General features: G+C 38.3%; 1 protein-coding gene across 5 annotated transcripts in view; it reads right to left on the reverse strand.

The window, feature by feature from the left end:
• Positions 1-26,094, reverse strand: part of LOC124165942 (band 4.1-like protein 4A) — an 868,424-nt gene that overhangs the window by 2,642 nt on the left and 839,688 nt on the right. For 3 of the 5 annotated variants that reach the window (XM_046543479.1, XM_046543481.1, XM_046543482.1), the window contains exons 9-20: positions 11,870-11,958; positions 11,499-11,562; positions 11,120-11,307; positions 10,059-10,177; positions 9,547-9,631; positions 8,476-8,757; positions 7,403-7,570; positions 6,649-6,849; positions 4,220-4,432; positions 2,920-3,207; positions 1,487-1,798; positions 664-1,378 (exon numbers count right to left, since the gene is read on the reverse strand). In XM_046543479.1, the coding sequence (XP_046399435.1) occupies positions 664-1,378; positions 1,487-1,798; positions 2,920-3,207; positions 4,220-4,432; positions 6,649-6,849; positions 7,403-7,570; positions 8,476-8,757; positions 9,547-9,631; positions 10,059-10,177; positions 11,120-11,307; positions 11,499-11,562; positions 11,870-11,958 (2,724 nt within the window). The remainder of the gene's footprint in view (positions 1-663; positions 1,379-1,486; positions 1,799-2,919; positions 3,208-4,219; positions 4,433-6,648; positions 6,850-7,402; positions 7,571-8,475; positions 8,758-9,546; positions 9,632-10,058; positions 10,178-11,119; positions 11,308-11,498; positions 11,563-11,869; positions 11,959-26,094) is intronic. The other 2 variants (XM_046543480.1, XM_046543483.1) reach the window with 2 other exon arrangements.

Here is a 26,094-nt window from a genome sequence, read left to right on the forward strand (position 1 = left end):
TAATAATTAAGATGAATACTTCATTGAAACAAATTGATTTTTCATTTATGGGTAATGGGTATTTAAAAAAGTAAAGCGATACTGAATTAGTATCCTAGACATTTTTATATTAATCAGACGAAACAGCCCTGCAATCTGTTCTTGGTATTCTTTTATTTAAGATTCCTTTTACACACAAATATGGCAGGCACAAATAATCAGTAGGATCCTTACATTAGAAAACAAGTATTGATATTCAAAGGAGGAATATGTCACAGAATTATTATATGTATTACGAAAATTAAATAATGGTAACAAATTAGGGGGTTTGGAATAAGAGAAATGAAAAAAAAATCATCTTAATTTAGAAAAATAGATGGATTTAAACATCAAAAGGGAATTAGTTAGCCCTGAATGCTGGTTGGTACTTGACTACCAACACAGTGGTCCAGCTTAATTGGATTTCCCAACTCCAGAGGTACTGTAATTGTGATTATCCAACAGAATTCATTACATGTAATTTGAAGAAGCTGTGTGCAATGAATATATTATTGAAAATGAATGAACTTGAAAATATAAGGTAAATATTTTGTGCTACACAGGATTACACTGCTCAGAAAAAAGCGAAAATTAGAGTCATTACGTTTACGCTGATTAGGCATTTTAGTAGTGGTGAATACTCACATTAGTTTTATTGGAGTCCTTGATTGGGGGTGGTCTTTGCGACTGGGACCATCCACCATCAGCCCCAGCCGGACCCGAGCGTACACTTCGCATGCTTCCAGCCAGCCGCGTGGGCCCTCGTGGTCCCAACGCAGGCGTTTCTCCCACACCGCCACCACCACTGTTACCACCACCTCCAGCTCCCCCACTTCCCACTGTCTGCTGCGACTTTGCATCATCCCAGCTGTCATTGTAATTAGCAGCACTAGGTGAAGGAGGAGGTAGCAGATTTTGATTGGCTGATTTGGACGAAGGTAAGGGAAGCTGAGGGCGACGGGCGTAATGCTGACTGGAATTGTTTGCAGAGTTCTGCTGTCTTTGGGAGGCAGGAGTGGGCAAATTGCTTGGAGAATAAGTCATGTGCCTTGGCGAAGGATGCTCTGGCGACAACCAGCCACCCAAACCGTGATGGCTCTGCTTGAGGTCATCAATGGGGTTAGTATGGTTTCCCAAGCTACGGTTTGAGCCAGTCGTCCCGTGTCGGTCTTGGTGCTTGTGAGGTGGTAATGAATGGTGACTGAGGGGTTGACTAGATTTGAAAGCCATGTGACCAGATTGCCCAGATTTCATTGCAGCCAAGGGAGAGGGTGTTGGGTATGTTTTGCTCGTACTCACTGGCTTAGTAAAGGCAGCAGAGATTCTGCTAGTCTGAAGATATCGGGAGCTTTCACTTGTCCTGAAGTATAGGAAAAAATTCATGTAAGAAAAACAAATCAATTAAAAAATAATAATGAAGGGCATAATTGAGTTATGAGCAAGTTTCAAGTCCTACTGCAGGCCTCACCTTCCACTATAAACATAATCTTGAGAATCTGCTCCCAAACCAGAATCAGAGTGCTCGTGGTAGGCACTGTCATGATTTTTCTGAGATAACCCTGAGCTGATAGACATTGAAGAGACATGACCATTGGGTATATTTCCATTACCCAAAAGTTTTCCAGCATTTCCATACAAGGCTGAGCTAAAGGTAATGCCAGGAGTGTATATACTGTTTGTTAATTTATGTGCTGAATAATTTAATCCTGCTTGTCGATGTGATGAATGTCCAGATGGTGGTATACTGGGCGAATGATGAAGTGAACCTGGTACACCAGCTCTGCAATAAAGATTTGAAAAAAAAAGTTGAGAAAAAATTCATTTGCCTATCCCTTTCATTAGGTATCCCAGAGACCAAACTACTATAACATAAAGAAATTTAATATCATGGAGGATAGAGAAGAGCATTGAATTGAACTACTGTGCATGAGTAATAGCTACTGAGGTGAATTCATGCATGTGCAAAACATAAGAAAAAGCTGGATGGAATAAGAACTAACATGCAAGTGCAACATAAAAAACTACATATGTACATAAACCTGCCATGCACAATAAGGTGAGCAATATAAAAAAATGAAAGTCACATCAACCAAGTATTGAGTATATAATTGCCAAATTGAATGAATCAACATCATTGATGTGGGTAGATAGATCATGTACATTTTCAATACCAAGAAAAAAATGCTTATGATGGACAACTACTTATCAATTTAGTACTTAAATGCTTTCCAGCAATTGCATTTTATAATTGAGAATCTCCTTTTCACACCTGTATTTCTAAACGAATACCAAGGTGTAATGTTATGATGACTCTCTTTTACTCTCATACAAAACATTTGCTCTATGAGATCCTCAGACAACTCAGATTAGGTAGTCATCATTTTTCAAAGATAAAACCACATACTTGGAGGTAACATTTTTATTCACTCAGGTAAAAGGCATAGAATAATACATCATTTTTACAAGAGTATGTTAGGAGACAATAGATTTCTGAGATCATGAATCAAAGCAGAAAATGAAATATACTACAGGCCATGAGTAAACTATGACAGTATATTTATTTCTTTTTAGGTTTAAATAAAGAGGTAAATTCTTTCATCTTCACAATAAACTTCACATGATTTAGGTAAAAATTGCTCAAACCTCATTCATTCCTATGGATGAATAGTAAAGCTCAGATATTCCATACTTTAAAATAATAGAATCATGCATTGAAGCAAACAACAACAAGCTAAAAAGGATCTAAAAACATAAAAAGGCAATAAAGAACACAAAATCAAGCATTCAGTACAGAAAATAGAAGGATAGATAACACAAGTAACAATGTTTTTATAAATAACAATATTTCACTAATTGTATGGCAATCCTCAAATGAAGAATCCTGACTGAGGCTCTGTGTACCTTGGTAAGTGGTTACTTCTCACTGATCCAGCAGGACTATGGTTGGTAGTGGACGGATTAGAATTCTTTAACAGATCAGCTAAACTCCCTGACATGGCTGGGTTAGTTGTAGCTAGATTAGCATTACTTTCTCCAGACGGCCTGAGAGGGCTAGTTGGAGTTTCCTGTAACTGAGCAGGATTTCCGTTTGGAGGTCCTGGACCAAGGCCCCCTTGCTTCGGTGGAGAGTATGGAGGCGGGGGACTATCTCCACTGTTTGGAGGTTGACACCTCTCATCCAATGTGGAGCTGTAACATTGAAAATTTACAATGAATGGGCAAATTTTTTTTGGAGTTAACCTCCTGCTCATTGTCAATTCTCATGTAAAAGGCAAGAATCACTAAGGTGCATTTCAAATGACTTGACTTGTGAGAATTCAGCGGTTCTTTAGCACTTACTCTTAAGGCTTGCATTTACCTGTGGGGATAGATGGGAAAATAATACATTTACCATCAAAATTACACTCTGTATGCACCCAAAATTGTGCAAATACATGTTGAGGAAATAGCCCATTCTAATTTTGTGAATTTATCCTAGCAATGGTCCCACTATGTACTTGCATGGGTAAATGCATCGAGTTAACAAGTCTTCACACAGTAGAAATTTGTCGGATGTCTGAGGTAAGACAGGAATGTATTTGAGGTAGAGGAGAGTTAAATGAAAGTAATGAATTCCAGCAATGCATGATATGTTCGGAGCCTCAAAGCATTTTTGTCAACCGAAAATGAGGGCTGCAGAAAGATATCTTCAAACTTCATAGCAGGACAGTATTCAAACACAAGTGACTTTTTTTTTCCAAAAACAAATTCTCAAAAATTGGGAAGGAAGACTTCATTCATAGAGGGCTTACTTGGAGAAAAACAGTACGATATTTAATTTAAAATGAAAATTTCCATACTCGCAGAAAATTTTTCTTTTTAGCATCAGCTATTCAGAGTTAGGCTGGTAAACCTGAATTGTACAAGGGAGCCTTCACTATTCAAAAACATGCTGTAAGAAGAGAGAGGATAGAAGCCAGTGCAAGACTTCTGGAGAAAAAATTCCCCCACTGTTGCCATAATTGGTAACCTCGTGGCTAAATGGCTGGTCTCATAGCTGTCCCTATCTTCCCAACTGTCAAGTCATTTTGAAGCACACAATAAAATTTTAAAATAAAGTTTCCATTTGTGAATTGAAATTCACAATGAAAAATTCAGACAGTCAAAATTTTTGAATTTTCATTACATCTTCCTCATAGGGTTCGCATGTGTATATATTTACCTCTTTGACCTCCGTGGGGACCTCTGCCTACGCTTAGAGTTTGGAGAATATTTTATCTTTGGAGGTTTACTGTCTGTCTCTACAGCCTTGTATGGAATTTCTCTAAGTTGGTCAACAGTCATTCCTTCAGTTTCTATTAAATCAAACTCCAAGTGCTTCTTGAGTTCATCAGGAAGACGAGCTTTGGTTTCTGAAGGTGACCTAGACCTAGACCTGAAAACAAAGTAATGAATCCATACATGTAAATGGCCATTTTTCGCTGTAAAAAAATTGTCACTACATTCAGAATGAAGCAAATGGTAGAAGCAGTAGTATTAGAGGTGAATGGGGGACAGCAACTAAAGTTGATGAACAAATGCAAAGAGATTTCAGGTTTGGAGCATTCTAAAACGTTGACCGCAACAGTGAATGAAAATTACCTAGTTGATCAAAATTTTATCTTTTTCCGATCCAACGCACAGATTCTTCTTGGCTATAAGTGTAGAGAGCAAATTTTACTATGGCAAAATGTGCTTTAGAATTTATCAGAACCATTAGATATCTGTGGGAATAAAAATAACTACGTATACCGACTACCATCAATATTATTCCATAGGTCCAATTAAGATTCTGGACTCAAACTAAGGTTGATGGATGAGAAGTGGGAACATATTCACTCTTTACAAATTAAATGCTGAGGAAGTAACCATATAACTTAGCTCGTCAGGTAAAAAAAATCAACAGAGGAGCTGATGTGAGATGGAGATTTTGAAATGTATCATGATGAAACAGATGAAAAGATTTGTCAACAGGATGAAGATGTTGGCAGGGTAATGAAACAGCAGTGGATTACAGGAGAAAATAAAAAATAATGTTCCTTTCAGTGTATGATACAAATACCAATTTTTGCGGCATAATTCGAGAAGAAATTTTAATGACTTAACCCTTTGAAACAACATTTTACTACCGGCACCAGTAGCAAACCTAAAGGAATCTAAGAGGGTATTTTATCCAATACGCCCCTTAAAAAATTACCAGCACATTTGATGAGGGTGTGTGGAAAATAACATAACGATAGCAGTGGTATGATGATCAATCAGCAATTCTTTTATTTATTCAGCCTTCACTCATGTCACTGACCCTCAATAATTTATTCCACAAGGCTCTGAAGATATTCAAGAGATTAATCTCTTGGTGCTCAAGAATCACAATGAGTCTGGTTTGAGTGCATGGCAACAGATAGGTATTAGGGACATTTTCCTCATGCACCATCTTGTCATTTAGGTATCCAAAACGTGCTTCAAAAGAGTTAATCTAACCCAGTGAGAAATGGGTGGTGGAATCCACGTGGAACCCACGTGGAGAATTAACGTGGATACCACGTGTTTTTGGTCGTGGAATCAACGTGGAACCCACGTGGAAATTTGGTGGAAAAATTAAAACAGCAGTTGGTGCTGTCCTAAAACCATTAAAACCTCAACCACTCTATATCTAAACCTTCTATATATGTGTCTACGATTTTTCATGTGCTCTCACGGCTGCCTTTCCACGAATTATATAAAAATAGAATGTGCGATACATTTTCACATAACTAGCATGGTTTCAGGATGATAAATGACGCAATGTCACCAGAGAGTTAAGTTCCACAAATTAAAAATTCTGTTTAACATTTTATGATAATCACCACAAATCCACTTGAAATCAACGTGGATTCCACGTGGGTCCAACCACTCAATATCCACCACCACCAAATATCCACCACTCAACGTGGATTCCACGTGGGTTCCACGTGGATTCCACCACCCATTTCTCACTGGGAATTTCCCGTGAGAATCCCTCGGAACTTGAGTTAATATCCCAATAGTCCACAACACTTCAACGCAATGTACCTATTGCTTGGAAATTTAGTTTTATGTCATTTTGCTCTGATTGATGGGTATTATTAATGGATGATTGAGTTAATTTACAAAATAAATGTTTCACTGAAAATTATCCTTAAGCTTTGCCACTGGAATATCTGCCAGATAAATTTTTATTCCTGTTAGTGATAATGTTTTCCATTAACACTTTAATGAAGAAATTATCCTAATACTTGCACCGTGTACATACTAATAATAATCCAAAATGTGCTTCAAAAGAGTTTTTGGATGGTTTTGAATTTCAATAAATTACCAAGGATTTAGATATAAAAGATAATAATCTTTGCCCATTTTTGATTCCTCTCCCACACGTGGTGTAAAGAAAGAGTTAACTACAGACAGCTACAAATTCCTTCCAGGAAAATGTAGAGAAGGAATATTCATGCAACATACCATTTGCATCAGACTTGGACAAAACAGCACTTGAATTAGTCCACACATATTTTCATGCACTAAAATGTATGGTGAATATGTGGACATACACTTTTAACAGTTACAATTCACTAAATTTAAGTGAAATAAGTAGTTTACCTATGCTTTTTATGCTTCCTTTTGTGATGGTAAGAAAGCTCAGATTCTGTTTCCATCCCACTGTTCAAGTAACCAGATCTTCTATTTCCAAGATCTTTGATGACAGTGGCTTGATGGATTCCAGACTGACCTTCTGCTTGCTTCCTCTGTACCTCCTTCCACTGTGCTTCTGAGTCTACCAGTTCATAATTGCTTCCATGCCTGAAATACATCAGAAAAACTTGCTGCAACAACATTCTGAATCTTTAAGAAGAAAAGTTTTCTTTTAAATCTCTAAACAGAAGTTTGAGTCAAAATTGTTACGAGAGATACTAGAAAAGTGAATAAGATGATAGATGAATGAAGGCTTTGCAGCCTACCCGGTGAAAAAAAGAGTTCTCTCAATTTAAAAAATGACTAAAGATTACAGCTTCTTCTGACACTTCAATGGTTCCGATTTCCACTATATATGAAGTAATTCTTATGATGATTACAGAGAAATTAATTGAAATCTGAATCTGAATGGAGACCCATGAGAACTTTTTACATTGGTTGAAACATTTTTCCGATATCCATTCAAACAAGCACATAGATATGCTTCCCATGAGAGCTAAAATTGATATGCCATGTGATCTATGCCTTTAGTGAGCATTCATTGATCCATAGAGGGCATTTAACATCACATTTGTGTTAAGTCATCTGTTAGAACTCACATTCCACTTGTTCCTGCTTTGATTTGAATGGGAGGCATTAAATTTCCCATATTTTAAAATACCTGTGCTTATAACTTCGATGCCTGTGACGGTGATGCTGATCAGTCTCACTCCCAGAGTCTCTTTTGTGATGGGACCTGTGCCTGCGGTGACTGTGAGAACGGCAGGAAGACTTGGATACTTCACTGTCATTGTCTGATCCTCGCCTACTACGGTGGTGATGGTGATGCCTATCAATGTCATTACATAATGATTAAGGATAAAATTTTTATCAGACAAAATATTATATCAATTATATTCATACATCGATTTCATATTCTTTATATGAACATCAAGTTGGAAAGATGGCCCCTAAAGTACAGGTTTATAAATAACAAGTTTTACATTGAAGAAACATTAAAAACATAATGAGAATTTTTAATCCCAAAGGCTTTTTGAATCAAAGGTAAAATATCATTCATTCAGCAGTAGAATATTCTTATTGAAATCAGAGGAAGTGGCAATATTTTCACCTAAAAAATTCATTAGCAATATTCCATACTGCTCCGATTAAACATGCAAAAATAATTACATCAGTATGAATTTTTAATATGTAGCAGAGATACAAGACATCTATAATGCATAGTAAAGGTCTGTGGATTTAAATTCTGAAAAAAATATTTATTTACTGCCCATAGGGTTGGCCCTCAAGGTTAGACTGCTGAGAAAAGTAAAGATAGAAGAATAAAAATATAAAAGGCAAACAATTATTGCTATAATGTTGAACCGCTGGGAAAAATTGATTTTAACAACCATACACTGGAAAATTGGGTGAGGGGGGCATTCTTTATTTCCAAATGAAAATGTACCCATTTAAAGAGCTATTGGATCTCCAAATGAATCACTCAATGACAACATACAACACATTGGAAATGAACCCTTCCCATGGAAGTAAGCCATTACTGGCATGCCACAGGTGGTCACTGCTAGAACATCCAAGCTAAGCCTGTATTAAATTAAATCCTTGATGTCATCCGAGTTTGAGCTCAAACTTGAAATTAAGGAATCCCAAGAAGGAAGGTGATGGAAAGTCAGCTTTAAAGAATTAATTGCAGAATATATACTGAAAAATCAATGGGAATGCCTTGTAGCTCACCTTTTGCAGGAACGCGAATCTACTGAACTCTGGCTCTCAACACTGCTGGAGCGTCTGGTAAGGCGACTTAGAAGCTGGGTATTTGGTGGATGGTGAGGAGCTGAACGGACAGATCTGGGACTGGCCCCAGAATACAATCCTCTGGTCATTGACACTCCACTGTTTACTGTTCCAGTGGGGCCATGTGTTGCCGCAGACCATGGTGCACTTCGAATACTTCGAGGTGAATCAGAACGGGGCAGAACACTTGGGATCGAGGTGGATCTATACATGGAGGTAACCCTGGTGAAATACAGCATTGAGCATTATTAATATATCTGAGGAGATAAATAAAATAAAATGGTTATCCTATGCAAAATTTATGAAAGCTACAACAATATTTCCTCCCAAACTTATTCACGACATTAACTTTAGGTTTGTTAGAGAGGAAAACATACATCAGTTCACAGGCATTGAAAATCAGCTCACTTATAATGTAACCAGCAAGGCCAGAGCTAATAATGTGAGAAATCTGTCTGATTGCACTTATGATGAACTTGAGATGATTGATAAAAAATAATTTTGAAACTATGGTATGGTAAATTAATGAAGAAGTTAATATCAAGATCTAACATAACACAATTCATTCAATTAAATCCTTTGAGAGCTGGAACTCTGTCTCTTCAGGCCAATCTCCAAATCGACCATCCGAGTGCTAAACTCATGAGCTTATATACCCGAGCCAGCCAAGATGGCTGGCCTAAGCATATAATTACAGAAGTATGGTCCAAGAAGGAAGGTCAGCAAGATTGGCTGCCAAAGGGACAAACTTCAAGGACATATAGCGTGAGTGATCCTTTATTAAATTCAAAAGTAGGTTGCAATAAGTATCATCATCAAAGAATAAGCCAGATTCCTTGTGCAGGGAGTGAAACACATGCTGGTTATTAAAGTGTATTACAAGGTGAGAAAATTATGATTCATATAAATATTGCAGGCACATGTAATATTTATTCACTGATTCAGACTCACATTTTATGATACATGTAAGTGAATGGCATATTAAAAAAATAAATCTATTCGCATACTTACGTGCTCACAGGCTGAGGGATGGATACAGACTTCATTTCTTGAGGAGGTATATTCTCATTACCGGCAATTTCTTCAACTGTTGGCACTAAAAAATAAGAAATACAAATTCAAACATTTGAATCAATGCGTAAAGATTCGCTTCCTCAGATTGAGTCTAATGCATTCAAAGTCAATTATTCAAGGGCCAAATAATTAATATAAGCTATGACATAAAGATACAAAAGATGAAAAAATATTCAAAATTAAATAAAAGCGGAAAGCTTTTGATATAAATCAGAAGATTCTTGTTGTTGGTGGCTCATCATTCAATGACACTGCATCTTGCAGAAAAATAGGACTACCACTGGGGCAAGAGGTTATTTAAATTTACTGTGCGGCAGAGGATTTTAAGTTGCCAATTTTGATTGGATTTGGAAGGAAAGGGAAAGTAGTGGAAGCAATGTAAGAACAGAAATCTTGTTTGATTCAGGATTTATAAAACACTGTTGGCACATCTTTCCCTTAGTACTTACTGTCTTGAGCTCCCTCCACAATACGTCGCTGGTATCGCCTACTGGGAGTTCTTGTAAACTGTGGTGGGCTACGGAGGCGCATCTGAGCATCTGCTTGTGCCTGCTTCTCTGTCCTACCACTGGAAAAAAAATTAACTCATGAAAGGAATGAAAAATGATTAGAAAAGATCTGCATGCCATAGATCAGCTTCTAAAAATTTAAATGCTAATTTATCCCATGAATAAATCACATATTTCCAATAATTGTTGGTAGTATGATGGATCAGAGAACAGCAATCAGCTGCTAGCACAATTGCATAAAGAATTTATTCCATGCTTATGCAGGACACTGCCGGTAGAACCTATCAATCTTGCTCTTTTAATGACATAAGGCTGATCTCTGAAAGTTAAATAAGTTGGATTTTATTGGAAATGAAAATGATAGTTATGGGTCAGTGGTTATTAAAAACTTATTCTGCTTCAACCCTTTCATCCAAAAACTTAATTTAGATATTCCTGTTCATTCCAATCACAAATCCCAAAAATACTACGGTAGAACTTGGCTTTAAAATGGGTTCTACTTAAATAAACACAACGTACAATCTAAGCTGATTTTACACTACCTTTTTAAAATATCAAATTTAGCGATTTTTCCTACTAAAAATTATTTTACCAATAAAGTAATTCTTCAACTTATGCATTAGTTAACAGAAAACATTCTTGAACACAGGGAACTTAACATGAGCAATTGCTCTTTCAAAACTGAACTACATATGTAATTCCCATTCAACATACCATGGCATTTGCAATTCAATAGGTCTTCTGGAATGGAGTAATATTGTTGAGCAAGAGTTTGCTGTACTTCTAATTCAGGTTGAAAATGTACCATTTGGAATTCTAGTTTCATGACACAATATCTGGTAAGTAATTTAAATTTAAAATGGAAGAAAAAGGCAAATTTCCACCAAAATCAATTTCAGAAAAATGGTAAGCAATCTTTAGAAATACACACTCAGCATGACCATGAAATTAAATGTAAATTTTGGCCCATTTCTGCTGTATTTTAAGTATTTATCACACACCTGTACCTGAATCGTGATCCTATGGAGAAGACACTGCCGTTTCCAGAAGTTGGTGCATCAGATGAAGCAGCATGCGGAGGAGAGACTTGTACTAATCGGAAGAAAGCATGATGCTCCACACAACACTTCCAAAGGTGCTTACATGCTTGCTTGGATGGAGTTTCAAAGCCATATGTGTTCTCTTCACTCTGAGAAATTATATCATATAATTAGCCACGGAGAGAATGCTCATAAAGAAATTAAAGGGTAAATTCTCTCTCATTAAGAAAATGCTATACACTATGGAGTCTACACTTACAGCTCAAAATGAAAGGAGTAAATAATTAATTTTAAAACAAAGTGCAAGAATACAGAATAAATTTGTTCAATTTCGGCTTACATTTTTATCACACACTCGTAGCATGAAATACCGCCCTTTGAAATACACTTTGGTTATTCTGGGCCTGAAAAGAAAGATAAATAATATATACAAGAGAGCAAGATTAAAGTCAGAGAATAATATCCTAACTATGCCAACTTTATTAATTTATCATTATGCATATTTCCATATTTTTTCACATTTTCATATCTCTATATTAGATTTTTGAACCTCTACTTTATAATTGCTTAAGATGTAAGATTAGCATTTAAATTCCGAGAAGGTTATGATACATGATGATTCAACTTAAGATAGTTAATTAGGACATCAATGGAAACAAGGGATTTCATGAAAAAGAAACGTGAATAACGAGAGACATTCTACTCACGTACCAATAATAATTTCCCACTTTGGTCTTGTTCCTCAACACTATAATTCCACTTGGTGTGAGCCCCAAGAAATACTCTACATTATCTTCACCCTGTGAAAAAAGATTTTAATAGAAGTTTAGCCGATAAATAAATCGAGAAAAATAATGTAAAGCACGGTGTAATAATATAACAACATCGAAAAAATATTGTAAAAAATATTGATTGATTGACTCATCAAAGTGAGCCAAGCAAAATCTTTTGGAAGGTAGGCATGAGGGTTTCTTGGGGGACGTGGAGTTTTCAAAAACATTGGATTTTACTATATTAAATATCTTGGCTTTTCACCTAAATAAATAAATTTCATGGTTAATTAGAATAAAAGAAAGATTTCAGGAGGGAATTATGCAAATTATAAGGATCATTGGTGGACAATGGTCAGGTAGGGGGACCAGCACCTCCATTATGTACACAGAGAAAATAGAAAAATAGTAATCAATTATGTGGTCCAAAATAACTTTCTATTTCAAGAGTTCAGCGTACAATGCGGGTTGAGAGCGAGATACTCACGAGTTTCTCATTAGTTGAGCGTATTGCATAGCATCCAGGCACCAAGAAAAAGCGGGGAACCGACTCCCTAAAATAACGATCTTAATCCACCTCCGATAATATTGTTAATTAATATTTAAAGGAGAAGACATCACAAGGGAAGGTGTCTTAGTATTACCACCAGATCACGTCCAAACTTCGTAATTTGATGGAAAAGAAATTTTTCAGATACAAGTGGTTTTATTCAAGCGTACAATGGGTCTCGGTTTTCGAGATATTATCGATAGGATATATTAGTGGAACTCCTAGATTTATGCAGACTGCGATACAAATAATAATGCAATGTCATTAAAATTTGTCCCATTCACATTCTTCGAATACTCTACTTCTGTTGTTAGGCTTAAGGATGAGCACGGAAACGGCTGTATTGCAATTATACCGGGTGTTACAGGAGGAATCTGTAATTTTTCAGGAGGTAGTAGAGGATACAATTTGAAGCATTTTTTGTCGACATGGGGTCATAACTCCTTAGTTACCTACTGAGATATGGCAACGCAAACATTTTTTTGGATGCACTTCGCAGTTACCACGAAAACAGTTTTTCTTCCAAAATTAATCTAATACTCTGGATTTGAAAGGACATTAAACAATTAAGGTTGGAAAAAAATGCCATTATAATTGTCTGAAAGTTGATATTTGAGCTTATTAAACGAGAGCTTTGAGCGAATATCAACAATAGGATTGCGAAATTTCACCCATTTTGAGAATGTTTCAGACTATTATAATCCCATATTTTACTTGGCCTCGTTACCAGCTCATTAATATCCCTAAAAATTCTTATGATTGATTAACAAAATAGACGGAAACGCCTTTTCTTTCGCAATTCCTAATGATCACAGATCAATCCTCATCCAACGAAAATTGTCCAAAGAGACGCGTTCTGCGGGTCAGCCAGTACCTACTCAGGCATACAGATGGAAGGGTTTTACCCCTTTTTTTGCATTGATGACAGCGAAAGCTCCGCTAAAAACGAAAGTTTCGCATGGATATGGCACGAGGGAGAAGCTGGGACGCAAAAAAAAAGACATTGAAAACGTTTCTCGGAGAAGGAGATACGGCGCTCGGGGTAGGACTGAATGCCTCCGCATGCATACAAGTGTGCCCGGCGTCACCATAGACAGTGCGCCGACACCTGGCGCTGGTCATTAGCGTTGCCTGCAGTCTTGCAATTCACCTTTCAGCCCAATCGTCGACAGTTTTTTCACGCCTTTTCGCAACGTAAAGAGCCCTCCGCCAACGAACGTAGTTCCCTCTTGTTTTCATCCAACCAGGGTCGCCACGCGGATACGAACATTTAAGTCCCGAATTTTTTCCGGCATTCCCGAGAACAATTTTATTGACGAAATAAAATTTTTCGGGTCTTATCGTGTAGTACAGGTTATCTCCCGACGTATCGCAACCCCCGCTGGTCGTCGGGAAAGGTGAAGGCTAATCACCTTTGAAGTAGCGACCAGCAGAGGTCAAAAACGTCGGGAGATAACCTGTACTACGCGATAAGATCATAAAAAGTTAATTAAGTATTAAGTTTATACAACATGAAGTACATTTTCATAGAACCCCGTTTTTTTGCAATAAATTTCTACACACCTGTTCGGTGAATAGCATCTGAAGAAGATAAAAGCATAGGGATTGTATTTATTTCCATGATTTTATGCAATAACCAGGGGAGTGTGGTAACTTAGAGGGTGCGTAATTGGAAACTCTACCCTGAAATTTACACTTCTACTGCCAAGTCTGGTGTGAGCTCTATCCTGACCTCCAGGTTGAATCACTGAGTGCATGAACTCGATAATCAATGTGAATGGATACGTCATTATGATATCAACAACAAACGAAATATACACTATCAATAGCACTACTGATTACTAAAACGATTCTTATGACTGAAATGATAAATTTTTAATGTGGTGTGAACAGAATAATTTCAGGCTGTGCCAGAGAAAGTATAGATAGTTGCATAATTTTAGGGTGTTCAGCCGTGTGCATCGCAGGCAGTATCATATCAGGGTTCTCTACAGCGTGTATGGCGGATAGCATAATTTCAGGGTAATAATGGAGCGAGTCAAATATTTTTCCGGTAAAAGCAGAGGAACCAAGCGTGATGGAGTGGAATTTTTCCATATTGAAACACAATTTTGCACGATTATCATTTATTTAAAGTGAATTTATTGAAAGTGTTTATTAAAATATTTTCCCGGTAATTTTCAGGGTGATAGTTGAACGAGTGAAATATTTCCTCGGTAATTTGAGCGAAATGCTTGCTTTTTCTCATAAGTACATGATTCCCGTTTCTTACCGAATTTCCAGAGTGAGCGTATACCCTACGGGTGGAGAAGGGAGGGAGAAGTCACGAGTTACGCTAGGTGAGTGAATCATAATAGCAATACTTTTTTTAAACAAAGAAAAAAAAGAAAAACGGAGGCGTTGGACGCTGGACGTTAGTACGGCGGGCCGAAGAAAGAGCCCCCATTGCGTCAGGGCGTGGAGTTAAAAAAAATTGACAAAAACGATTCCACGGCCACCGCTGCATGTGCAAAAGGCTATTTCGGCCGACTTCACACCGACTTTTTTTTGGTCACGGCGGCGTTCAGTTGCACCAGAAGGGGTCCTCAGTTGCTCTGATGCGAGTGCTTGCAATGGCGCCCTCCAGGAAACAAGGAGGGGATAGATTAAGGGTACGAAACGAACATTTTTTTTAGGGGATTTTTTTCTCACTTGAAGGGGAAGCCCGTAGCTGACTTTCCGATTGGGGTGAGTGGACCCAGCGAATAGACGAGGGTGGAAGCGAAAAACCACCTCTCATTATGACTTTGTTGGTGTACGAAGGAAAAAAAAGCAGAACGCACCTGGTACAAATGAGTATCCCAACTGAAGATAACCGATGCCTTTCTTTCACGCGGCTGCTTTTATTTTTTTACTTCAGTACACTTCGTTTTTGATATGTACTAACGAACAAGGATGTCATCTTGTTGCAGGTTTGTAATATAACTTAATGCATGATAACCTTTCCTCATTATTAAGGCACCTTATATGGTTATCCTAATAGATATGCCACTATTTGATGAAACTTTTCATGAAATAAGGAATAAATGACTCTCTTTTACGTACTTTTCACATAAAACGAGTTTACAAATATTAAAACCTCAAACTTCAACGAGTGACATATTATGGCTATCTATTCAGAGTTAAAAGAGAAATCACCCCCAAATAAATACGTATTCAAAATTAACGTTGAGGGTAAACGAACAAAATAAGTAAAATTCGAAATGGTATACTTGGGTACTCTATTAGCGCTTATTTTTTTAGATGCATGATGCACATGTTATAAGTCAATTTTTAAAATACGTATCCTTAAAGTAAGGTTTTATTTGATAGTGTCAAACTTGAAACAATTTAAATAATGCTGATCAAAATGAAAGAATATTACCGTACTCATGATATACAATTAAATTTGAGAGAGAAAAGTTTTTGGAAGAGCCACTCAGAAATTGGTTTCCTTCTTTGCCATTTTATTTAATTTCAAAATTGCGGAAAATCCCAGCTTCTGGCGAAAGTCACTGCCCTGGTTGAATCACATGTTCAGTAAAACCCTCGAGAGAGAGAAAGAGAGAGAGAGAGAGAGAGAGAGAGAGAGATTAAACTCGGGTATTAAATGAAATTACCATACGTAATAATATTCTTGGGTATCAGTGACCCACACGATATTTTTTTACCCGTAATTGAGATACCCCTTAGATTTTACAGGCGATAGTTAAAACAATTTGGGTTGGGTAAGTTGGGATTATTAAGAGAGCGAATGTAAAATGACTACGACTAACAATATAAGTTGCATTAATTGATATTTTTTAAAGGCGGATGTGATTCGTGAAGCACTGCATGGTTTTTAAAGGCTATACAAAAAGGTAGTGTGGAGGCAGACCATTTTGTAGTCAATATATTTGAAAACTCAACAAAACCTTAAAAACACGCTTACAACTAAGCCTCAGAATTACCTGAATACCCCCATTTTAAATAACTACCAATTTTATACGTAAATATCTATTTAAAAGTATCCAAAAAGTACTTACTTAGCCAAAATCGTTAGGAGGGGATATCTAGAGCAAAATTTCGACCCACGAACGAGATATAGAAGACTACCTACGGAGCCCAAAACTGTAATTATTGGAAAACTGCATCGGAAGGAGGAGAAATGATTTTTTGCCCAAATGATGAGGCACAAGGTGACCATGCGTGTAACACCGTGGTGGGGTTGGACGGCGAAAGGGAGAACAGTAAACAGGGTAGCGATGAGGAACTGTGGACGACGCCCTTCCGCGCGAAATAATTTGGGGTGTCGCTCACGCACCCCCACGCTTCACGGGTAGCTTGCGGATCTCTGCTCCGCGTGGATTTCGCCGGAAAGAAAGAGGGAAATCTCGGAAAGAGGGTGGAAATGAATAGGGCGGACGATTGGGCGAATGGTGGAAGAAAGGGCAAAGAAAACCGAAATCAACACAGCGCAACACTAGGGACACAAGCTTCACACAAAATCTCAATCAGGAATGGTGAATATTTTGGCAATAGGTTTTGCATTAGACCTGTAACTCATATTATGTTCCACATTGTAACAAACCACGTTGAGTGTTCAAATTAATCAGCTTGACGTATTGTAAAAAACGACACATATATTTATACCTTTTTCTTTGCACACAGGCTCTCATAAATGAAATGGTTGCCTTATTTGTATCTGCATTTTCAAAAGTTAAACTAAAAAATTACCGGAAAAAATGAATACATTTCAATGTAAAATTCCATTGAGGAAAAAACATTTTTCCCGATGGAGATTCAAACCTGGATCTCCAGAGTCCAAAGTGGGTGACGTTGTACACATAGTACCTTCGCCACGGTACCTTCCGAAGTTATTCTTTGAACAATTTAGTAAGCTGCTTGAATATTCAATAATTCTCATCATAGAGCCCACATGCTTGGAATTTCGCAGATAATTCAAACATTGACATCGCTCCAAGTATATTTAATTTACTTCGTTTATAGGTAAAAACATTAGTAAAATCGTTTTCAAGCTAAAATATTTCATATCCTTGTAACATGCAATTCGTTATAAAAAATCTCGTGCTCCAATCCGAAGACGGATATCATTTTTGGCACCGATGCAAAGGCAAATGAGTGAGCGGGAGAAGCTTAAGTATGTAGTGACAGGTTAGGGAGCGATAGGGTGATGTTAAAAGAAGGGCGACAAGGAAGGAATGGGACGAAGGAAGGGTTCAGAGAGGAACTACGGGTGTCGCTAACGACTTCACCAGTTGGGTAGATGAAAGGAACTCCATCGAAAGTCAAACGAACTGCGTTCCCCTGCACACTAAGTGCTTAATCGAGGGACGGAGGAGTGAACGGGAAAAGCAGAGAGGGATGGAGGCAGCGAATTGGCAGAAGACGAAAGGAAAGGAATGCGGGAGGCTGAGTCCAGAGATCAAAAGTTTGATCCGCTGATTCTCTGCACTTCGAGGCCGTGCACGAATAGACTCACCGGCTCTGATCATCTTGTCGAATAACCACCGGGTCGTCCAAAATTTAAAAGCACATTGTCGTTGCCGAAGTAGAATATATTTCTTCGACAGTGCCTTCCGTCACATGTGACACAGAGTGGACTTGTGACGTCAAAACCTCGTTCGGTAAAACCCATCCTCTGAAGTTCGCTCTGAGAAGATCGCTTCGAGGTGCGATTGGCTAACACGCATGATCGGCAACTGGGAGATCCGGGGTCGAATCCCGGTTGAGCCAAACATTTTTTCATGACGAACTTCATCCTGGGTGAATATAGAATATGAGGATGACGACCTAAGGATGGGATCACTCAATGAATCATTCGACTTCAGATTGGTTTGGATAGGTGAGGGTAGAGCTCAGCCCTACCTCGCCAAAACTCTGGCCAAAACACCAAGCAGATACCTCTTTCACTGAGAATGAGCACATTCTCCGGATAGACTTGGTGGAATCATTAGGTAATGTTAAATCAGAACTTCTCGTGATTCGAGATACATATTTGCAAACCGTGCGGGTTTCAACTGCAGGGCAATTTTTATGAAATTACCATGGCACATACACAACCCGCCACGACAGTATTAAGATATAAGGCAGTCGAAAAACAGGCTGGTTAATTAATATTTCTTGGAAGACTTACAGTATTTAAGTCAATACTTGAAATTTACTATTCACTTCCCACTCGATTTCTACCTACATATTTTATGGTTCCATTTGTCCAGAACCACGCACTGCGACCAGAAAAATATAACTATACTACCTGCAATTTTGTATATTGGTCGGTTATTTTACACAAAAAGTATATAACCCATCCTTTTACACAGATAAGAGTTTATATCTCCTTTTAAAGGATAACAAGGTAGTTTTTCGGTCGTAACGTCTGATTTTCCCTTTTGAATATTTGTCTCGTTATGTATCCATCTTCATGATATCTTCACTCAGAGGTTAGCCCAAAGTAAAACTATTGTAAGAAAGATTGATAAGCAGAGATAATAAAAAATGATAATTTTTTATAAGGCTCTCATTACCAAGCATATTTTAAGCATAGCTCAACTCTATATCATGATTTAAATTTCGAATCTTCACATGATGCGAGTGATACCATACGTTTAACTAAAAACTGATGCACCTTTTACGTTACTAACACATTAATTTGAATGTGTTCTTTACGAATGTTGAGTGCTTGATGAACCTATTGCCCCTGTATAATAAACGAATTCATAAATAATAAGAAATAAATTGCAATTATTTACGTTTAGGCACAAACGAAAAAGTTTCTGAAAAAAAGGTACCAAAAAGACGCAAAGCACACGATATTTCTCACCTCTCTTTTCAACTCACCCTAAGGGTCCCTTACCATCGCCTCCATACCCTGACACAGAGCCTTCCAAATCACGCAGCTCCGCGTATTATCCCCCCAATCTATTCCACCTTCTCCCCCTCAGCAATCTCTATCAACAAACCTTTTCCGCATCACGGACCATCCCAACTCCCTTTTCCCATTCTTCCTTTAATCTCGCTCTTTAGCCTTCCACGAGTCCTTTGGCTCATCATCTTCACCGATCAATCCCAACACTCCTTTGCTCCATCACTTTTTGGAGCTGAAACTCACTCCAGTCTTCCACCTCCTTGTTCGGATTTCCCAATTTTTGCTTCCCTACGCAAGTGTCCCTTTCAATTTTTTTTCAATCAAAGAACTTAAATCCTTATCAATATTTGCCTATGATAGAAAAGAGAGTGGGAACAGTGCTATGGGGGTCGATTTAATTTCTTTCATCAGCCAGTTGAAGTTCGGTTATGCTCACTGAGTAAGTGAAATTTGCATCCATATCGAAAATAAAGAAAAGCTCAATTTGAAGTTGGAACCATCGATAAAATTACCAAATATTCTCCTTCTAATGCGATTTTTCTTCAATTTTAGTATAATTCAACAGCATGTTTTTACTTCAAGGAAATGATTGCTTTGTTTTTTTGGCCACATAAAAATATTTATTTTCTATGTGAAATTTAATTCGGCGATCCAAAACCATTACGAATATAATTAGCGTGTTACTTCTCACGAAATTTTGATTCTAAGTTTGAAACTCTGCAAAAGAAGATTCGATAACTTGTGTTAAAAATAAAAGCATCACATTAATACATTAAAAATTTACATTATTAACGTCATAGTCACTAAATTTGCCAAAAGCAGACAGTCATTTCTTTATAAATATTTTCTACTGCGACCACTCTACTCCAACGAGAGATTTTATTTAAAAAAATATGGTTTATGATTAACAAAATGATGTAAAAATTGGGAAAAAGATAATTTGTCATATTGTGTCATAAAGATTCTTTACTTGCATCGAGCCAATATTAAATAAGACATTTCAGACACCGGGAATTTTAACAACCAAGCTACTAAACCTAAATGGTTAAATAGCCTCACTCTATGTCTTGGTATTGCAGCAAAATATCCTCTGGCACATTACTAGACTTCCGATGTGCACGGTGATGAAGGACGTGGAATTTAATTCCATCTCTACGCTAATGAACAAAACTTTTCGCGCTGTTTATCACTGCATCACGCACTGAGGTTTCCACTCCCTCGCCCGGTGTGAATTTCCGAGACGGAAGAAGCGTGGAGATGGGGGTGAGAGTGCAGAGTGGGGATTCATTTCGCCATCACGCCAAATAATTTCCCTCCGCCAAAATACCCGATCCCTCCCTCCTCATCATCATCCACGGCCCCTCCCTTCATAACGACCACCCCAAAACGAGCCCCTCTTTTCCCGACTACTGTGACGTATCCTCCAACCGCGCGGAAACATCAGAGGGAAGCCAGAAAGGGAAAGAAGTGTAGGGAGGAGGGGAAGGAGAGATAGGACGACGTCTGGCGGGTGGTTGAGGAAATAGACATAAATGACAGGTACCAACAGGTTTTCATTTATCTATCGCAGTGACATTGACAGGAATTTCGTTCGGGGTGAAGGGCTGGGGGTAAAACCAGGGTGGTTTGGAGGAAAATTTTTAAACAACAAGGTAGGTACTAATTCGAGAGTTTCAAACTGATTTCAATACTGTTAATACTCGAAAATCTGAATTATTCAAATAAATATTTTGTAAATTCACGATTTTTCAACATTTTGTTTTCTTTCATGACCAAATAAATTAATTGCGTCTTTCACCCCAAATAATATAGTCTTTGAGGTATAATGTTAATAGGAAATTTTGCTTGTTAACATGATCATTATGAAGATATGCATGCAGTTCTTTGGAATTCCTCGTCCCCGAATAACGACTAAAGTACGTAGGGTTTATTTCTCCGACAGTGGTTTATTAAGCACGACTTCCGTCGCTTGTGCCACATTGTGACTTGTGACGCCAACACCTTATTCGGTAGAGCCCATCTCGAAGTTCGCACTGAGACTCAGTGGAATTATTGACTTGCACGCCTAACCGACATTCGAAAGATCCGGATTAGAAACCCGACTTAGCCAAATATTTATTCATGACGAACTTCATTCTTGGTTTATATAGATTAGGAAAATTACAACCTAAGGATTAGATCACTCAATGAGTCATTCGAATTTCAGGTTGGTTTGGATAGGTGAGGGTAGAGCTCACCCCGAATTGAGCCACAGGCGTCTGAAATTCACATATTCAAGGTAGATAGGCCACTTCGCATTCCGAGGATTTTTTCGCGTGGTGTCCCAAGGCCACATTTGGAGTTTTGACCCAGAACCCTCCGGTCAGCAACCCGACTGGTCTCACGAAGATATTGACATTTTTTATTTTTTTTGCTCGCACAAAAAATCTTGTGTGGCTGGCTTCCTCACTAAAATATAAAATAGTGGCGCGATCCCCCACAGCCATTGCATTTAATTGGTTGGAAGATAATGACAATGCTTATTATCGTTTTCCATCCGTAAATTATCCTCCCATAGCAAGACTCAACGCGAATAGAGTATAACAACCGAATTGTTTACCGCTAAGTCATTCGAAATCGACTATACTCTCGTGCGATGTGGGCTTACGTGGATGAGAGAACAATAGATTGCGCTGAAATTTATTTATTTATTCCTGTACCACCAAAAACCACAAAATTGGCATTTTACATCGGGGTTTTTAACTGAACAATGAAACGTTCACGAACATCCACGCCCTGGATAAGGGCAACCTGCCCAATCGGGACTCGAACCCGCGACCTCTTGTGTGGTAGGAGAGGACTTAACCCCGCCGCCACCGAAGCCGGCTTGAATGGAAATTTATGACGAAAAAAGAGAGCCGATGAGGACGATGGAAACAAAAGAAGAGTGCAAGAAGAAATGGCTGAAACACAGGGTGGGGAAGGAAGAGAAATGGGAGACATTTTGGAGGATTTTCCCGCGACAGAAAAAAAGTGAACGAACGAGAGAAAAAGAGAGGTGGTTGGAGGTGTTTGTGCGGTGGCCTTTCGACGGGTGACAACGGCTGAGTGCGATCCTGCGTTCCCAGAGGTGAAAAAAACAAAAGAATGGGGAAACCTTCACGCACCCGGGGCGGAAAACTCGATTCTTTCGTCTGTTCCACTCGATACATGCCTGTTTCTCCCACACCCGCTCACGAAAGGTGAGGAAATTCGTTCATTTTGGTGACAGATTCATAGAATTCGTCGTTCATTAAAAGAATTCGTATCCTGAAATCCACTACGGTATGGTAATTGGAGGAGGCGAGGATTGGGTTGGAGTCTTAATCATTTGCCCAGCGGTTGAAAATTTTTTTGATATTTACCTGGAATCATACGAAATTCCTATTTCACTTTACTCACTTCACTCACTTCACTTTAACAAGTCTAGCCGGAAAAGAGAGATTTTATAGGAATGTGCTCTTTCTGAGTAAAAAAAGTTTCGAGTTGGTGTTGTGGCTTGAGCGCTGGCTTCCCACCCAGTCGGTCCGAGTTTAAATCCCGACGGTGGAAGAGATTTTTTTTGAGGCTGCCCGATCCCTGATTGAGTGCCTAGTGGAGGGCACTTCAAGAGCATCACTCCGTCCGTCGAATGGGACGTTAAGTCATGGTCCCCTTAGCGCCTTTCGTTAAGAGCAGGGTAATGCCGCCGCCGGGTTTTTCTCCACCCTTCTTTCATACCCTTCTTCTAAGCGCAAATGAGCTTAGCTGCCGGTCGCCTCCTCTAAATACCATACCATATCATTTGGAGGAGGCGTCCGACAACTTAGGTAATTTGTAATATTTGTAATTGTTGACGAAAAGCACCAATGGGACTACGCATTCACGTACCAGTCGACAGACGGATTGGTGAACCAGAGTTACCTTCCACACAGCTCTCAAGTAGGGCTTTAATGGCATCTGAAAAACCTCTGCCACATCCGGTGTTTGAACCCGGGACCACGGGGTGTGAAGCCAACACTTGAACTCCTCACACAAACCCTATCACATTTCCACTATAATGAGCAATCTACCAGATAAGGTTGGATAATGTCGCATATGTTATAAATCATTCCGATCATTCCCTCTGAACCCACTTATTTTTCTCCTTCAGGCCGGTCCTACGCGGAGAAAAAAATGTGGAAAGTAAGGTTTGATAACCATGATGTGGGTACAACAAAGAAAATGTCTCCTCTTAATTGCTTCTGTAATGTACCAGTGTTTTTCTCGTATTCATCCTTCAAACCTCAAGTTTGTTCGATTTTTCAGCTAGATATCACAAGTATCCCACAAAAAATTTAGTTCCTATTGCACCTTTAATTTTTTCCGCTATTGTATGCCCCATAAGATGTAATGTGTAGCATGTTAAGTATGCACCTTTAGGAGTTTCCTTAATTTTTGTCTGAATCCATCACTGAGAAAAAGTCAACTCTCATTTAATATTTGGCACGATTTTTTTCGTATCAATTTCAGTTCCTTTTTTGGCCGAATCCTTAACTGAAATAGTCTTTTTTTCATTAGGAATTCGTAAATAAGGGAAAGTTAGAAGCTAATATTCGTATATACGTGGAAAATGAATTGATCTGAACGACTGGGTGCATCTAATCGATTCAAAAGAGTCGTTCACTAACAAACGGCGCGCCTTGACCACCCACTCCGTGTCCACAATGTCAGACCTCGGCGACTGAGCGCGAATCGGTGTTTCCACCGTTGAAATTTTTTCCCGCTTTTATTCTCTCTTTAAACTCGTGCCGCATTTGTTTCGGAGCTCTTCGCCATCAGCCGTTGTCGAGGACGACGGAAAGGGGTGGGGTTTAGGGGCTTTAGGGAGGCCGTGTGCTGTTTCGTCGGGCCTCATACGGCCGAACGTGAGTAGAAAAGGTCTTTGGGTTATATGAGAAGCCTGAGAGTGTAGACAAGCAATGGATCATAAACTAGAGAGGGAGAAAAAGGACAGATGACCAAAAATTTAAAAAAAAGACCAAGCCTTTTTCACAACTTGACTCCATAGTTACGACCATTAAAATATAGACTCGCTTTTGCTGGGTCCGGAAATAGGCTTCTCAACGTATTACGTGATCTAGATTCGAAAAATGACATTAAAAAAAATCATTTTTTTGACTCCCAAATACCCCATAAAAGGAGAGCCACTGAGGAAAATGGAAGCACCGTCATATATAGAACATGGAGAAAGTATTATCTCGACAATTTTTCCTAAGGTTTCAGACGACTTCAGAGGGGCCGATTCAATGAATTTTTGTCTTATCTCGTCCCGTCCACCCCAAACTTTTGTATGAGTGAGTGAGTCGGTGAGCGGTCGGAAGTGGATTTTACAGTAAATATATACGAACACTGAAATAGAATATTATTGGTTCAAAATAGCTTAAAGTAGACTAAATTGACTAAACATAGCCATTCATTTAAAAAAGATCAATTCTTTAGTAGAATTAACCACGAGCAATGAAGATAGTTTTGTCCGTCAACATCGGCATACAAATGCATAAGTTTGGCATAAAACCATAGTAAACCCATTAGAATCAATTTAACGACTGTTGAGTGGTTTATGCTGTGATTAAAAGAATAGGCAAATAATATTGGTCTGGTTCACAATAAGTCCAGCTGCGGCAAGTTAAGTCGCTGTGGAAGGAGTTTTATGGTCTAGTTAAAACTCAATTAATGATGTTGCATGGGCAGGTAAAAAAAAAGAAAATGAAATTATTGGCCAAGGAACCCGGAAGGGAGTCGCATACTCATTAAATGTTAAATATCATCACACTTTAAACGATGCGTCTCATCCTGAATAAAAATTAGTTGCAAAAGATGTTAATTTAATTACTTTGGCAGAATTATACTCCTGTATCCTTTTAGTAACAAAATTTAATCTCAAAGGTTACCAACCTGGTTTTCGAGGTCGGCAAACTGCCTCCAACGAGAGACCTTCATTAATGCCGACCAATATACACTCAATACAATAAACAACGTTAACAAGGAAATTAGTTAGTCCGAAACATAGTAAAATGAAAGTAATGACAGAATGAGAAAAGACGAATTGAAGTGATGCTTCTTTGGAAGAGTGGTGTTGGCTCTCATCGCCAACGATAGTTTAACCAATGAATTCTGAGAAAGTTCGAAGAGAGAACGCAAGCAAGTAAGGAAAGAAGAAAGTTTCAAGGGGTGAATGAGAGTTCAGGAATGCAGAGATATTTGTTCGAGAATGAGATGGGAAAGATAGGTTACAGATCATTTACATTGACGCTTTAGATATTGCTGACCAGAATTTGACTTTAGAGGCAATCAGAGAAATAGGAAGGGTAGGAATTCGTCAAAAGTTGATGGGGAATATGAAGATTGGAAAACTTGGTGGCTTGTAGTATATTTACTTATGATTTTGTGCCAGCATTATGCAGGTATATAATATTATTATCTCCTAGGGCCCCCTTCATGACATTTTATTATTTGGTTAGCTACGTTGTACTTTTCACCTAGGTCTGCAATTCGTCCAATAAACTTTGAAGGTACTTCAATATTTAAGAAAGTATTTGCTATAGCTAATGCTATTCATCAATTTCTCTATGTTAAGGATAAAATCAATATAATACCAGGCGTTTGTAAAAGAAGATTCCATTAAGAGGCTGGCTCTCGTTACATTTTGAAAACAGCGGAAAGACCCTTTGCCGAGAGAGAATCTTACTGAAAA

Source organism: Ischnura elegans, chromosome 9 (genome assembly GCF_921293095.1).
Source record: "Ischnura elegans chromosome 9, ioIscEleg1.1, whole genome shotgun sequence".
Classification (NCBI taxonomy): domain Eukaryota; kingdom Metazoa; phylum Arthropoda; class Insecta; order Odonata; family Coenagrionidae; genus Ischnura; species Ischnura elegans.